The following is a 16,797-nucleotide window of genomic DNA, read 5'->3' on the forward strand; positions in this document are numbered from 1 at the left end:
TCTTTCTTTGGTTTTACTTCTCTCTCTTTTTGTTATCTCTCTTTTCATTACTATTATTATTATTACATTTTATTTCAATTATTAAACTGTTCTTAACCCATGACTTTTACCTTTTTTTTCCCAATTTTCCTCCCCATCCAACTGGCAGGGGGGAGGAGAGAGTGGGTGGCTGCATGGTGCTTAGTTGCCAGCTGGGGTTAAACCACAAGAGGCACTGTATGGAAGAGGGCAGTGCCCGCTATGGGATGGGGTACCAGAAACAGAGAACACATTGGCCAGGAATGAAAGCCACTTGCAGTAGGTCTGAGTCACAACTATTTTGTTTTAGCGAGATCTCCAGGAGCATGGGTCTGTCGGCAAAACTCCAGCAAGCGCCGATACCCATTTCTTCAGCTAGGTGCATCCCCCTCCTTCCCTTTACAGACAACTGAAGGATGCTGCCTGGGGGCTTCATGAAGAAGTAAAGGGGAAAGAGATGAGCGCTAGACTGACATACTGCACATGATGCGGTAAGTCTTCCTCTCCCTTATGCATCTTTCTCCCCCTGCCTTAAGCTCAGTGTACATGCAGTCAGGTCACATTTGAAACAGTTTTCAGAGCATACAAGTCCAATTTCCAGAACAACTGACCTACAGACACTCACACACAAATACATAACTACAAACACAAATATAACTGTAAATAAATATATAAACATAAACATATATATACAGGGATAAGGACAGAGAGAAAGAGATTCAAATGACATGTCAAACCATATCTTTGAGTTTTCCACCTTTCCTGGCAGAATGTCTCTTTGATTCAGGTTACTAAGCAGGCCCTTACCACTCACCTGACAGACAAGTGGGGAAAACCTGCATGGTACCTCCATAAGCATTTATTTTTTCTTACAACTCATGTCTTCTGCAAGAAAGAGTCACACCAGCCCATGAGAACAGAACTCAAGGACAGATTTGCTGCTCAGGATCTACAGGAAAAAAACCTGACAAGCTTAATGATGGGAAGGTTTGTTAACGCTTTTGGAGAGCTATAGCGTGTGAAAAAAAAGCAACCCAGAATGCTTGGCTAGGAAAAGCACGGCCATAGGGATGTAGAATAACTCTCTGATGCCCCACGGAAGTGTATTTTTTGGAACAGGCAGGATACCCATCAGAACCTGGACAAATTAAAAACTGCTCTGTTACAGGCTCCTGTGAACCAGCAACAGAAAAGATGGCCATAATCAATCAATAAACAGTCACCAGTTTTATTACTACATGACACCATGGTTTAGCCTGAAAGACTTTACAGATGAGGCCATTCCTAAATGCAGGTACACAGATGGAATTCTTCCCAGAGCAACGAAGACCCAACATGGCTGCATCACCGTTGCTGTGACAGACCAGGACGGGGCCTGACTTGCACATGAGATGGGCATGCACACTCCCAGCTAAAGTAGGCAGCACAAACCACTTCACTGTGGCCATACTGGACGCAAATTTACAACCATGAGTGAGACACACGTGCTTTCTGGAGTGGCTGGTTCAGTGCATGTACATACACATTCCTACTGGTACCAAGCAATGGCATATTAAAGCAATAAGTGAGAACATATGCAACAATGAAATGCACCACTGCTGCTGGAGGAAGATAAAATGGAAAGCTGTGCAGCGCTTGGCTGAGTGAGGCTGACTAATGACTCTAATGTTAGTGGCTGCTGATCAAGAAATCAAACACAGAGCAGTCCATCATAATCACGGCAGGTGAGGGAAGATGAGCCAGAGCCAGAGCTCAGGATAGCAGAAATCTTCCTTGCTGTTCCAAAAACCAGTACTATCTTCTGCACACAGAAAAAAACCCAGCTTGTTTCAATGCATAGTCAAATTCATTAGAAACCCTCTGAAATAGGATCCTTTGTTACACAGTTTGTTGCCAGATGATAAGGACGTTTTGGGGCAGTGTGTTCTCAGGAACACAAATGGAAAATGATATGATGGACATAGCGTGTCAAAATAACAATCCTCATTTAAATCTTCACATTAGAGACAGCTTACATCTCAAATGTCAAACATGCAAAATGGATTGCCTGCAGAAGCTGATTCAGGGAACATCAATTGTTCTGAATTTCAGAGTATTAACATGGGAAAAAAAAAAAGAACCGACTTTAAACTGTACCAGAAATCTTTACAAAATCTGACACTTTGTTCTTGCTATTTCTTTGCCTTTGTTTGCACTTCAAGGCCACATCCCCTTTGTCACTTGGACCACAATAGCTGATCTGACATTTTACGGTGTGCACTTGACATGACTGCCCATACGGTGCCCCACTGACTTGAGGGACAGTTCCTGCTCCTTCCCAGCAAGGCTCTGAGTGGGATCACACCACTCTTAGTGTTCAAGAAAGTAGAGGATCAGGCTTCAAATAGAAAACTTCTGAGAAAAGACATAAGCACATCTGTTGTGTAATCCCAGAAGAAGACAGGAATTGGACTCTACTTTCTGCAGATCAATGATATTTATTCATACAATGCAAACATCAGAAATGCCAGGGCTCTGATCCTCACTGATACCAGGGTACGCAATTTTTTTAACACTGAAAATCTTTAATCCCTTTGGAGATCTGGGAGGAAGTATTCAGCTACACCAACTGCAAAAGCAGTCATGGAGTTATTAGTTATTAGCCTTTTCTTTTACAAAACACACAGAAACACAAAACAAACCCACTGTTTGCTGAAGCCAGTGTCAGAGGAAGCCTTAAGAGGGACAGTGTCAGCAAGGACTAAATGAACTTGCAGTTTTCATGCTGATGAGCAGTCCTGCAATCTTATGAATGCACTAAACAGACACATGGATCCAAACACCACCAGTGTGGACCAGTTTGCATGCCTTGCAAACTGGACTGAAAGAGAAATCATGGTTGCGGTACATGGCTTGAAAAGCTGGTTACAAAACCAAAATCTGTACCAAACCAACAGATTTTTGAAACAGTCTGCTCACTAGTCTGACTTCCCCTTCCTTTTGAAAATATACCTTAAGTTTTCTACAGCTACTAAGTTCCCATCATGGGTGCTTTCAAATCTCAATTCTAAGTACAGACTTCCTGATCCTTTTCATCGATAACAGTCACACCTTCACTCTTTCCATTACCATAATTATGCTGGTGTATCACTTAAAAGCCACAAAATTGCATTGTATTTCTATAGGCAGGCATAACACGAGAGCACGAAACAGCACAGCCAAATACTTCAGCAAATCCATCCAGGTGCTACTGCTTCAGTGGCCCATGAGAAATCAGTGCAGTGTGGGTATAAGGTGGATGCTCTGCTCTCCTAGATCACTGCCTTCAAAGCACATGTTCCCAGGGAGACAGGTAAGTGTTCACGGTTCAGTGTTGATGTCTCTGCATTTTAGGGCATGTAATTCATAATTTGCAGGAGAGATACTTCTGCAATCACAAGGTCTCAGTGCTACTGATATTTGTCATCAAGGGTTGGGCACTCTCCTTGTGCTGCTTGTCTCATCTGTCTCTGGGCTGTTTAAGCACTGTTGAATTAGAGGGTTTCTTCACTCAGGTTCAGAATAAAGTCGCTGCTCTCAGGAGCCAGCTACTTAAATGCATCAGATTTCAACACCACTCAGTGCTTGAGTTTGGACCTTATTCACTTCTGTATGAGTCCAACTCAGTGCTGATATAACTCCGGCAAGAGCTTGAATATAAACCTGAGGAAAACCCATGGTAAATCAGGCCCTGTACCGCTTAAAAAACCCTCTTATCCCCTCATTACAAGGATGAGATTCCTTATACTCTATTAAAAAGATCTGTAGTTGAATTTTCAGAAGAGTTTTGCAGATGCAATTCCATATTTTAGGGAGTGCACGAGCTACCACCACTGAAAATCATGTCTAAGAATTTGCTGAGGTTTAACCTCTTAGTTCAGTCTTATCTGATGTGTGATCATTGTCTCCAGAACAGAAGATACTCAAATATTAGAGCAACTGATGTGAAGATTAATACAGTGATTTCACATATAAACTGGAAGTAATGAAGTGTGCAAAACCTTTCAGGAATAAAAGAATGAAACCCTTATTTCAGGAGTGAAAGCTTTGGCTGATTAATTTTCCTTCATCAATAAATTATTTCTCAGGACTGAGCAAAATAGATACAAAAAACTCTGCACTTTTAAAACAATGTGAGGAGAGCAGGGCATGATATCCAGGAAAACTGATTTCCTAAGTAATTACTTTCCTGCTTCTTGAAGTTTCAAGCTGAGCAAAGGGTCAGTGAAGAAGGACTGTGCTGTCTTGTAGTAAATAAGGTTAATGTTACTGTATAGCTCTGTTTTGCAGTCAGAGGGCATGAGAATGAACCTAAGCGCAACTTGCAACACTTGCTCAAAAATGGATTGAAATATTACTCTCTCTATAAGGGATGGGTCCTGTGAGATGATGCCATCCAACCGATCACTTAGAAATGAGATCAGTTTGTGTCCCTTCACTTCCAAAAGACCACTTGGATCCTTTCAGTTAGGTATGTTGTTTGAAGTGCTTGGATGGACTTTTCAGGACCTGACAGCTCAAGCGTTACACTGGAAGGGAAGTACCTCAGCTTCTCTGCCAGAACCTACATTGGGACCATACAATAGAGTTTTAACTTACTTTAGGATGAAGCTGATATGCATCAAAATGGAGATGACTCTAAGGTGGTAATTTGTGTCCTTCCTAAGAAATCTCAAAAGTAGGGCAGAACAACCTAAAGTGCCTACCTGGCCTTCATATTTTTTAGCATTTATTTCAACAGTTGCTATCAACAGGACCCTTCACCCACCACAGCACATCTCAGAGGAGCTGTTAGACAAGCATCTGCACTGGAGATGAAGGGCTGAAAGTTGTAAATTTTCAAATAAAGGGGAACGAAAGCCCCTTTCTTATCAGTTCCTGTTTTCCCACTGTAACGATTCTTGAAAACACTATCACAATTCCTGAAACAGTATTTCCTTCGAAAATTCCATTTCTGTAAGGTAAAATGTTCCCTTATAGAGAAAAATAAAATTACACTCTGACTACGTGCTCCAACTTAATGTTAAAATTCATCCAGTAGGAAAACTCAGAACATGTGCAAAGCTCTCAAAAAAAAGAGCAACTCTCAAACAAGGCAAGGCTAACACATCTCCTACTAGTGCTCCTGGGAAGCTCTGGCTTGGGCTGATGGCCAAGAGTGCTGCCTACAGAGCAAAAGTGAAGCCAGCCTCTTTGTAATCACATACAAAATACCTTTGTTTCTCATACACACAACGTTTCACTGGCTTATTACTCATGCCAGAGTCCACTAGAAAACAAAAGCATAGATGAAAAAGATCTTGCTATCCTACTAAGCGCTCCAACGTGAACTTGAACCACTCATTCACAACTAGAGCACACGCACTTCTGAGTGCACTGCGGTGCAGCTCTGAGATGCGATGCATACATCCACAGCTTTGCAGAGCCATCTGTTTTCTTCAGTTTCATTTTGCTACCCCGGTTCAAAGCCTATAGCCTTGCTTCACTTCAATTCCCCCTTGCCAGACAGCGGAGACGGAAACATTGCTAGTACCAAAATGACAGCACATGGGAGATTTACCTGATGGGAGCTGACTCATCCCCTTTATCAAGCCAGTCCTGTGGTGGGATTATGTACATGCACCAGAGGCCCCAGTTATAGCCGTGGGCTGCATTGGCGTATTGCTGCACTTCAAAAGTGTTGTACTTGATATTGTCAATTGCTGGTAAGATGATCCGCTTTCGATCTTCTTTGATCCGGGTAAGTGCAGGTTCCACCCTGAGAACAATAAAAACAGCAAAATGTTTTACAGCCATCCAGTAATCCCAGGTCCTGCTTTGCAGTCTGGTAAAATGAAGTTCTCTAATACTGACAGCAGTAACCCAGAGAGATGGCAGCCCATAACATGGCATAGTGGGATCAAATACAGATAGATCACTGTCATACACTGAAGAGGCTGGAGCCTGATGTGGGTACTTCTTATAGCAACAGCACATGAATTGTTACCTTTATGAAGCTGTACCAGAGTTTAACACCACAAAATTTTACCAAACACTTATTCTGAGGCCTGGAGACTGTCAGTTCATTTTGCAATGCACAAGTGTTGAGAGACACTAGGGCCAAGAATAACTAAATGGTGTCCTAATGGCTACACCACCAGGATGCCCAGTGGTGATTAAATACCTGCTCTTGCTGCCAAGGCCTGAAGAACAAAACACACACCAGGGAGTGAATGAATCTGAAGGTTACTCAAAGGTTTTAATCTTGTTTCCTAAGGACTGACCCCATCGGATCTAGTTTGAATGACAAGCATGACTGCATTATGCCTTCTAAAACCTCTTTGGTGATGAGAAGATTTCAATTGCCAGATGGTGCAAAAGCAGCAAACTGCAGGAAATGTGCCATCATTTCAAAAGGCTTTAAAACATCAATGTGCTTTCAACAGAAGCTACATCCCAAAGTGTTTCAGGAAAGTAAAAAGCTTCATGCAAACATTCATTTCTGAGCAAGGTAGTCTGAAGTTGCTATGAATTTACATACAAACTGATCCAAAGAGGTAGCAGACTTACATAAAGGTGGAAAGCACTTCTCAAAGCAGTATTAGAAACAGCCACCAGTTGACTCCTTTGTAACTGTGTTTCTCCTTGAAATAAGCTTTGAAGATTGTGCAGAGCTCTCACATGTATCTTTAAGGGAATGGTGGTTTGCTGCGATTCACAAAGGTAGTAGGATTTGAACACCGATCTTTTCTCTTTTTTCTTTTGTTGTTGGTTAAAAGGCAATTGTTCCTTTGTGGTTTCAAGTTTGTTGCCTTATATTTTGTTTGTTATATTTAGTTTGTTACCATGTATTTTCTTGTGTAGGCCAACAGAAAGGGACAAGTTATGGAATTAATGCAACCTCCATTTTCAAGCTTTACTGCCTTGATCTGAAATATTGCAAATTTTCTGATCTCTTCCATAAGAAGGCAGCAATTTCTTTGTGCTTGAATAAGGCCAAAATATTTACCTTTTACATGCACAGACTCCATATGGCTTACATGAGGTCGTATACTGCTCGCTTTCTCTTCATTTTACCCCTCCCACATCAGTAAAAAGACAGATAGAGTCAGCAAACCCCTTGAGTATTGATGATGAGCTACTTACTGCAAATAAACCATCACAAAACAATGTAAAATAAGAGCATAACTGACAAAAGTCAAGGTGTCACAGCATTTCATTTGGAGAGAAGTCGAAGAGAGTTAAACTAGTTTTATTTGGATTCCCTTAGAAAAATGACATTTGAATTTATCAGCTGGATGCCAATAACACAGGGCATGGAAGTTTTAATTAAAAGGATGATCACAAGCATGGTGGGAAGAGAAGAACGACATTGCAAGTTGCAGAAATTCCCCCTGGCCAGGAAGGTTATGAAAGAGACGTTCATCTCATATGCAACATATATTGTTTTGTTACTCTACTTGATTTATTTTGGGAATAAATCAACGCATCCCTCATGACTGGAATGGCCTGAGGTCTCTCTTACTAATGCCTGCCACCTGCAATTTTTGGTGCAGTACTACTGTTGTGAAAGCCCAGTCCTGCAAGGTACCAAAGATCTCCATAGAAGCATGAAAGTGCATCAGCCCAGGGGAGGTACAGTGATTTCAGCTCAGATTGTTAAGTACCTTTTTGGCTTTAAAATATTTCCTTAGTCAGCAGCATCATATGTTGTTTCTTTTTCCCCCTTTTTTTGCCTGGCATTTAAAGAACTGCACCCCAGACTCAAAGGAGATTTTTTTGTTGTTGTTGTTTTTTCTTTCTGTGGGAGAGACAAGTAACAACAGAGAGAGATTCAGGACAGCACAATACCTGATTCAGAATGCCAATTTGTGTGGTCTTTAGGCCACACTCATGTACCCACATAAAGAGCTAATATGACCTACCAAATCAGGATAAGCCGCTTCCTTTATTAATAAGAGATTATGTTTATGAGATTAATGATTTTAAAAACCAGTGAGTGGACAGCAGAAAAACTCTCGCAACTCCAAGAAAGCAGAGAAGAATGCAGAATGAATATGCTTTGTTCTTTCCATAATGCTATCTCTGCTTATCATCCTAGAGGCAGCAGAAGAAAATACAGCAGAACAGTGGAGATGTCAGCCAGACACACCTCTCACATCATGAATCAGGTGCCTCCATGCATGGCTGTAGTAACCCCTGTGCATAATATCAGCAGGAGGCTCTCCCACTCCCTTCTAGTCTCTGAAACAAAGGTTTTCAAAATAACAAATAACAGGTATAGATGTCACTAATGACAGGCCACTAATTGACTGAAAGAAGAATCCTCCTCTGTGATTGTGGAGAAAAAAAATGACCTTGGAGCAGGTCACCTTCCATGTGGAGCAGTTGCGGCAGAAGCCTCATTGCAAAACCGACTCTGAGTTCCTTGCAAACTAAACAACACCTTGGGATGCAGCCCACTCCTGAAGCCCTTGGGCATTGCTTCAACAGATTCGGTGCAGTGGGGAAGTCACCGAGCAGAGTGATTACATCCTCCAGTGAGACCTGGTGCACGTCGCAGGGCACACTGGCACCCAGGGACTTCCATAGCATGCACAAATTTATTATGTTTGAGTTGGTTTCCAGATCTGCCCTGCAAAGCAGGAAAACTGACTGCATGCCTTCTGAAGCAGAAATCTGTAAATGGGTTTCCTTTGTAAGAATCAAATTCTGTCATTCTTATTCACTACCATCTGATTCTGGAAACAGGTCTTTGACAAGCGAGGAAAGACTAGGAGTTTTTAAAACTATTTTTATCTCTCTTGGTTAGAGTTCTTTGGTCATCAAATCCTCAAGTCCTTAATTATTGGGAAGTTTATGTTGGTACAGAGCAAGATTGTTCACCCATCATACTTAAAACTATCCTAAAGTTTCCATATTCCTTCCACATTTCCTCCTTGTGTGCTCATTTTGCAAGTATTTTCCTTGGAAGGGTAGATTGAGATCATGTAATGAAAAAGCTAGAAGAGATAAGGAATTCTTCTCCCTTAAAGTCAGATGTCTGCAATAGACCCCCCACATCCAAGGTAATTGCCTCAAACTTCCATTCTCAGCAGAGACAGGCAGAGGCTGGCACTTTTATACTCAGGTGCTTCTCATAATAATGTAGACACTGAAAATAGGTAAGATTAATAATGTTCCAGAGGAGCCTATTTTGAATATAGAAGGAATTTAGCCGGTTACTTTGTAAGACAGCTTAAAATTGGACTGTTGAAGTGTATCCCCAATAATGGTTAAAGAAAGAATATGAAGAAAATATTTAACAGTCACTCAGATTTTCAGCCCTCAATCATATTTGTGATTGTGTTCATCTGATACTTGTGTTTTGGAAATACTAATCTGGGTCCTCATTTTCTTCACAGCAAGAGAATTCCGTTCCCAGCTCTGGTGCTGCTGTCACACCAGCCATCACCAAACTACTCCTGTCACTCTACAGTTGACTGAACTCCTGTGTTTTTCCAGTTGTATGGCTTACATTTATTACCACCTGACTTGGTACTTTGCATCTGAATGGCACAAGGAGGGATCTCTGGAGTGTAATACAACAGTCGGATCAAAATACATGATGAAATTTCATTAATCTCTATCATTCTATTAATTTGAAATCTCAGATTTTGAACTTTCCTGAAATCTGAGGCATCTGAAAGCTGTCCCTGTGATGGAAGATCTGTTTTGGTCCCCTGCACTCAAGAAGTGTAAATGTTGAAGATACTACTACTTCAGCAAGCGTTGGTATCTCTACCCTCAGGTTATAGATGAAGTAAAATACCATGCCAAGGTTATGGAGTGAATTGGTATGAAGGCAACTGCTGGAACTTCATTTTCGCAACCTCCCATCCCCATCAATGGAAGTGACTTTCCTCCTCTGTCTGTATCCACACGTGTGGAAGTCACATCCCTGCAGGTATTAGGAACAGGAAAGATTCAGTATCTGGACAGGCTGCACATTTATCTAACTTCCAAAATATGTTCACACCTACAAGTAAGAGAGCAGGCTCCGAGTCACAGATGGAAAGAGAAAATCCAGTGCAGAGTTGTTCTCTGTTACTTAGCAGACCTCAGAATGGAGAGCCATTTAATTAAACATTGTACACCCGTGACATTTCACAGCTTGTCTTGCCCAGTCAGGGACAGCAGAAACAGCAATGGGCATCTGAATGCCAAGCCCTAGCTCATCTTAGTGAGATCTATAGGCACATTCAAATCCCAGATTCTGCCAATGCCCTCTGCACCACTGACACTGCTTGTGCTCTATTTTTCTGCCTGCCAAGCTCCCTAGGTAATGGCCAATGAAAAAGGACTATAAGCTTGAACAGAACTGGGTAATGGACTGTGTTTACATTGCTTATCTTAGGTAATCCATGAAATATGAAGGGGGGGTTATTGCTATTCATTGCTAGCGAAGTCCAGCCTTGGAGTAGCTCTATTAGGCTCAATGGACTTACACAGTGTCTTTGTCTCTGTAAGCTGAGCTGCACGTTCATCAAATCCTTTGTCAACTTTGCTGGTAATTCTGGATTTGTCTAATTGCTTCAGGTTTTTGAAAGGATTATGATTAAATCTTTCCTAGTAATTTCTAATTTTTTTCCTAATTTTAAGCTGCTACATTATTATGTAGATTTACTCATCCCCTTTAGAGACACCAGTGTTCTTTCCCTGTTTTTTGTTTTCTCCTTCTTGTTTTTTGCACTGTGCATCTGCAGAAGTCAGGTGCTCCAGGACTAAAAGGACAGAGTGGAAAAGGTTGCTGAAGTCCAAATATGTTCGACATGCTATGCTAATGAGCTGCAATATGTTGCTTGAGTATTTCCTTTCCACGTGGCCACTGCTGGCAGTGAGGCAGGATTCAGCCCTGCCTGATCAGGTACATAAGCCAGATGTGAATTTTGAGATTCATCTCTATTTTTCACAGATGCAAAAATATTAGGTTCATAGCTTGTATCTGAGTCAATGTACTTTATGGCCACAGAGTAGCATATATGGTTAACATGTTATTTACTGGAGCAAGAGGAAAAATTCTCCCAGGCATAATTATGGACATGACAGATTTCAGTAAACTAAATATAATCAAAAGATTCAGCTTTAAAGGTAGTGCTTCACATCATCCAGTTCTTTTTTCCACCTAATAAAAACCAAGCAGACAATTTGGGCTGGAATTTGAGTGACATAGGAAGTTCATCCCTTCTATCCTCTCTAAAAATATATATTTGCCAGTGTCCTCTTCTCACTCTGAATAGATTGCTGGTGAATGGTTAAAGCCGGAAGAGAAAGGACAATAAATTTAGTTCATTTACAGACTCCACTAGGCTAAAGGGTATTTTCACTTGGGTTCTATTTCTCTGAAGCAGTTCCAGAAATACAGCAACACACTGCTGAAGTCTAATTCCCAGGACTCAGCCCTGCGATTGACAGTGCTTGGTTGAAAAGCCACAAAGCATATTGCTGCCCCATGATTTTGGTGAGCTTCCCACAGGCACAAGGACGTGCTGGGAGGAACATCCACAGCAGGTGCCTTGGTAAGTGATGACTCCTTACAGAAACTCTCTTGGGGAATTTGTGGAAGGAATCTCTGATGAGTAGCAAATTCACAACACAAGGATGTGTCGATTTGTCCAAGACTGTTGAGGATATCACCAAATATAGCCCATGCATTTCATGCATTTAATGCTTTTGCCTACCAGTGGGTCAATTTCTGGATTAACACTGGATTTTCCAAGGTGTTGAGCACCCATAATGACTTCAGTGGGAGCTCCAGCAATGCCAGTACTGTGGACCTCAAAGAAAAAGTGCTCCCAAGGTAAACATTAGAGTTAGGAAAAAAGTTGGAAGGCAGAATTTAACCCAGAATATAGAATAAGCCTGTAAGAAGATTGAGAGCAAAGGCAGGGGTCATACTGTGATCACAAAGGCTTCTCTAATCCCATTGTAAGTCTATCTCTGAACATATATACATCATGTATTTAATATTGGGCCAGTTCAGAGCAGCTCAAACCCCACAGGAAACCACAGCAAACAAAAATTGTATGCTGTCTTACATCCTTATCAGATTGCTGGAGAGTTCATGCCAATGGGGAAGTCTGATTTTTCACAGCACTAAAAAGAACAGCTTCTTCCACATAAAAAAACAGATAAAAACAAGTTAGTAATGAGCTCCTCAGCACACAGGATTATATAATTCACCTTTTTAAATATGTAAAAATACCTGCTGACTTCAAGCAGACTTTTAAAAGGGCACAAAATAGGAATAAATGCATGTGATCTAAGAGAAACCACATGCATGCTGCAGGCCAGATTCTCTGCTGTCCAACTCTTCCACTTCAATGGACTTCACAACTTCAGGGATGCCTTGCTAACATGCATCATCTCAGGAGTGGACTCAGAATACTTTTCAGTTCTTAATTAGAATTATTGCACTAGGCATTTCTCAATACCTCCCTTTCCTGCCCCGCCTGCAAGTCACTTTTTCTGAATTTGCCCAAAAGTAAATCCTTTCCTAAATGACAGGAATTGCATTGGGAAACGTCTCTCTTAAAATCTGCCCTGTCCCAGGCGAGTACCCAAATACACTAATCTCTGGCTTATTTTGAGATAAACGTCTTTTTTTCCTCTCCACCATCACTATTGTGATTTTTACTCAAATAAAAAATGAAGAACTAACATTAAAAAAATCCAACCTTTCTTTTTCCCCCTTTCACAAATCAGAATTTCTTTTTTCTTTTCTTGCAAGGACTTAAGGAAGAGTCCTTATAAGACATAAATGAAAGACAGCATGGTCTCATCTGCTAGATTTTATGGCTCAGTGGGTTTAACACCGTATTTTACTCTGGCTGTACCACTGTCAGGTACCATGAAGTAAAAACTTAACACGGAAATATAAGAAAAAGATCTGTGTAAACTGAAAGCTTATTTTGCATGTGATTTTATACGCTACCTCACATTTCACTGGCAATATACATTTATCAGATGCAGACAAGCAGATCTACTGACATACATAATTCTTCACTGAGGCCAACTGAGGAATATTTCATGCAGAATGCCTTTCCTGTAAATAAGTGTTCAGAGAACTAAAAAAAAAAAAAATTTCATACTCCCTTCCTCAGTCTTTAAGAGGAGAGAGAAATTCCCCATCTGTTCTACCTGACGTCTCTATCAGCATTCCTGTGTGCCTTGGGAGGTTTCAGACCTGCAGCCCCCAGCCAGAATGGAGCGAATGCAGCATAAATGCCTGCTGGAGAGTTAAAGATCAGCTCTTTGGCTGCCAAATCTGAATAGCTCTTTTCTGCACCACTGAAAAGCAATGAGGATGCTTCAATGAACACTCTAGGTTGTTTAGGTAGATGAATAGTTGAAGTTGCTTTTCTGGCATGTCCTCTGTCCGTAAGCTGGCACTGTCCCATGAATCTGAAAGGCCCACATGGCTTATGTTGCACGTTGCCCTCTTCACTCAGATAATATTAGTTCACTTTTGCTATCTAAAACATGTATTCCATTAGGTTACCAAATTGATCCTAAGTGATGGTAGAGGCTTTGGATGAGACAAAAAACTCCCTTAATAAACACATCCTGTCCTTTGCATTTGCATAACTAAAACTTGCCAGGCCAAACTTAGCACGGTACCAGGGATGCTGCAATGAACCATGTCCTGAGCAGGAGTGATAGGCTTGAACCCTCCAGAGGGGAGGGACTGCACAGGAGAAGGACTGCAAAGGTAATTTCACCCTCATCTTCAGCACTTCTCTCACTAGAAGGAAAGAACCACCTGGACCTTGCCAAGTCCCCAAAGAGCCACCTGAGCTTGAACAGGGCAGGTGGGGGGTTTACCTGCTGGCAGAGATTGGCTTCCAGTAATATGAAAATATTAATAAGGGAGCTTTCAGGGGGGCAAGGACCTTGTGCTACAAAAGCACAACCATGTCTCTGTTACACAGTACTGGGAATAACCAAAGTCAGTAGAAGATTAGCAGGAAATCAACTTCCTTTTTCCTTGACACACTTCCTCGAGAATCCACTGCTTACAGTCACCACAGCAAATTGCACTACATAGTACAGCATGAAATAGTACCTACAAAGTGTCATCCATAGACCTAGGGATCTTGATCTTTAGCTCTTCTTCTTAGTTCATTAAAATACCAGTTTTCTATATTTTTAAAACACTGCCAACTTCAGGGATAATCCGTTGTCGTGGTTTAACCCCAGCCAGCAACTAAGCACCACGCAGTCACTCACTTACTCCTTCCTCCCTGCTCCCAGTGGGGTGGGGAGGAGAATTGGGAAAAAAAAGTAAAACTGGTGGGTTGAGATAAGAACAGTTTAATAACCAAATTTTAAAAAAATAATAACAACAATACAAATATAATAACAATAATAATAATAATTGTAATGAAAAGGAACATAACAAAAAGAGAGAAATTAGACCCAAGAAAAGACAAGTGATGCACAACACAATTGCTCACCACCTGCTGACCGATGCCTGAGCAGTGATCAGTCCCTCCTGGCCAACTCCCCTCAGTTTATATACCGAGCATGACATCCTATGGTATGGAATATCCCTTTGGCTAGTGCAGGTCAGCTCTCCTGGCTATGCTCCCTCCCAGCTTCTTGTGCCGCTGCTTGCTGGCTGGGCATGGAAAACCGAAAGATCCTTAACTTGGGATAAGCACTACTTAGCACCAACTAAAACATCAGTGTGTTATCAACATTCTTCTCACACTAAATCCAAAGCACACTGTGCCAGTTACTAGGAAGAAAATTAACGCTGCCCCAGCTGAAACCAGGACATGTTTGATGATGGGATGTTTGTGGCACAATCTGAGGGATACTCGCTTATATTTCAGGTCCTCTTTCTCATGTTGGGTTGTCTCTGTCTCTCTGGTATATTTAAATCTTTTGATTAAATCTTCTTACTCCACTGCTTCCTTACTGCTACTCCCCCTTTGTCTGGCAAAATTTGAATTACTACAGTACTGCACAATTCCATTCAGTGCTCTGATACTACCTCTGTGATAGGAGCAAAAGCAATTCCTAAGATAGAATGCAAGTATAATACTCTATCATTATGTCTTCTTTTATGGCTCCTAGCACCCTCTTTACAGCTGCTAATATATTGTGGCCTCTGCCTTTCACTTACTGATTTCTGCTCTCCTTCACTCAATGTGTCCTTTTTCTCACCGGAATTAACATCCCATGTCTGCCATCTCTCTTTCCTGCTCCCAGATATAATGTAGTGAAGTTCTCTTCTCCTTGTCATGTTATTCTTTCCCATCTCTCAAAGACAGGAGTCTATATAATGCTCTACATCTTCTGCAACACAATTAGCAGCCAGGACGCAATGGTTTGTACTCAGTGTTACTGAGGGCTGCTTAACGCACAGTGGGTGGGCCTAATACAAAAGTCAGAGCAGGAATGCTGAAATCTTCAGAGGACTGAAGGGAAAACTGAACTATACAAGCTTAAATATACCCTCAGAGAGGAATGTACAGGAGCTTTTCATACCTATTGGTTCTGCTGGGTTGCCAACTCTACATGCTGTTTTCTACTGATGTTAAGTAACCATTAAAAACAGACAAGGTTCTACTGCAGGACAGGTAGAACTGTACAGGTGAACTGTACATATATATTACCATGTAATTTTAATATAAAATTCCATTTGAGAATTAATAGTAATGGCCTCCCTTTCAGCTAGTCCTCTCCACTTTTGCTCTCACAGCAGCAGTATTGGCTCACGCTATCAAAAGCCTTAAGGGGAACAGGTCAGTAGAAAATCTCTGAGCTAATACATTTCAACACCTGAGAAGCAAAAAAGCAGCAATTAAGCACAGCAAAATAAATAATTCAATAGTTAATTTGACCTGCCAGGTTGTAGAGGATTTTTTTTATATCCTACCAGATTGTTTTTTAGTTTAGAAGAAGTGTCCCTGGAGAGTAATGCTGTGAGAGCATGTAAAATGCTATAGTGCGATATAAGGCAAAAGCTCACCTGTAAATAGGGCAACTATTGTTTAAAGAAAAGTTTTTTTGTTGTCAGAGGCCTGCATATTTCATGAGAAAGTGAAGAAGTCCTTCTCTGATTCTTTATGAATTAATCTGCCAACTGATTAGCAGGTAAAGCAGCCACAGATTGGGAGATTAAAATTGCACTGCAGGTACTTGACTTTTAGATGGAACACAAACCAAACAGAAAGCTAATGCTCTTTTCTGTGGTAAAGGAATGGCTTCTCTTTAATTGCCTCACAAATAATCCACAGACAGCTTTGAGTGGAAGCAATCCATGTGGCCCCTAAATACACGAATATACATTGAAAATGGGGGGAAATATTCATGCAAGACGAGACTTAGTAGGAGAATAGAACAGCAGTACTTTAACAAGATACTCCTGCACGACTACCAAGTTTATAGGGTTATGGAGTAGGGGTAATGTTAACCTAGCGGGAAAAAAATAAAGCGGTCCAGACGGAAGGACTTCCAGTCCCTTCTAGTAAAAGAAGATGAGACGAAAATTGAAATGACAGGCAACCGCATATGCACAGGTGGACAGAATTAAAACTAGGGGGAAACAGATAGAACAAGGTTTGAGATGGCTGTCAGCAGCCCCAAAGATTGAGGGAAACAACAGGACAAGCACCAGAAGGGAACGCTCTGAGCTTCCACGTGTGGCTCTGAAACAAAGGAATATGTGATGCTTCTGGTGCATGTTTGCTATTCTCATTCTTCCTCTGCGGCTACTCCAGAAACCAAGTGGTC

At 41.3% G+C, this 16,797-nt stretch overlaps 1 protein-coding gene across 1 annotated transcript in view; it reads right to left on the reverse strand.

The window, feature by feature from the left end:
- GALNT9 (polypeptide N-acetylgalactosaminyltransferase 9) overlaps nt 1-16,797 on the reverse strand; it is a 162,050-nt gene that overhangs the window by 86,140 nt on the left and 59,113 nt on the right. The window contains exon 5 of the mRNA XM_049806990.1: nt 5,597-5,794. Within this exon, the coding sequence (XP_049662947.1) occupies nt 5,597-5,794 (198 nt within the window). The remainder of the gene's footprint in view (nt 1-5,596; nt 5,795-16,797) is intronic.

Source organism: Accipiter gentilis, chromosome 7, assembly GCF_929443795.1.
Source record: "Accipiter gentilis chromosome 7, bAccGen1.1, whole genome shotgun sequence".
In the NCBI taxonomy this organism is placed as follows: Eukaryota; Metazoa; Chordata; class Aves; order Accipitriformes; family Accipitridae; genus Astur; species Astur gentilis.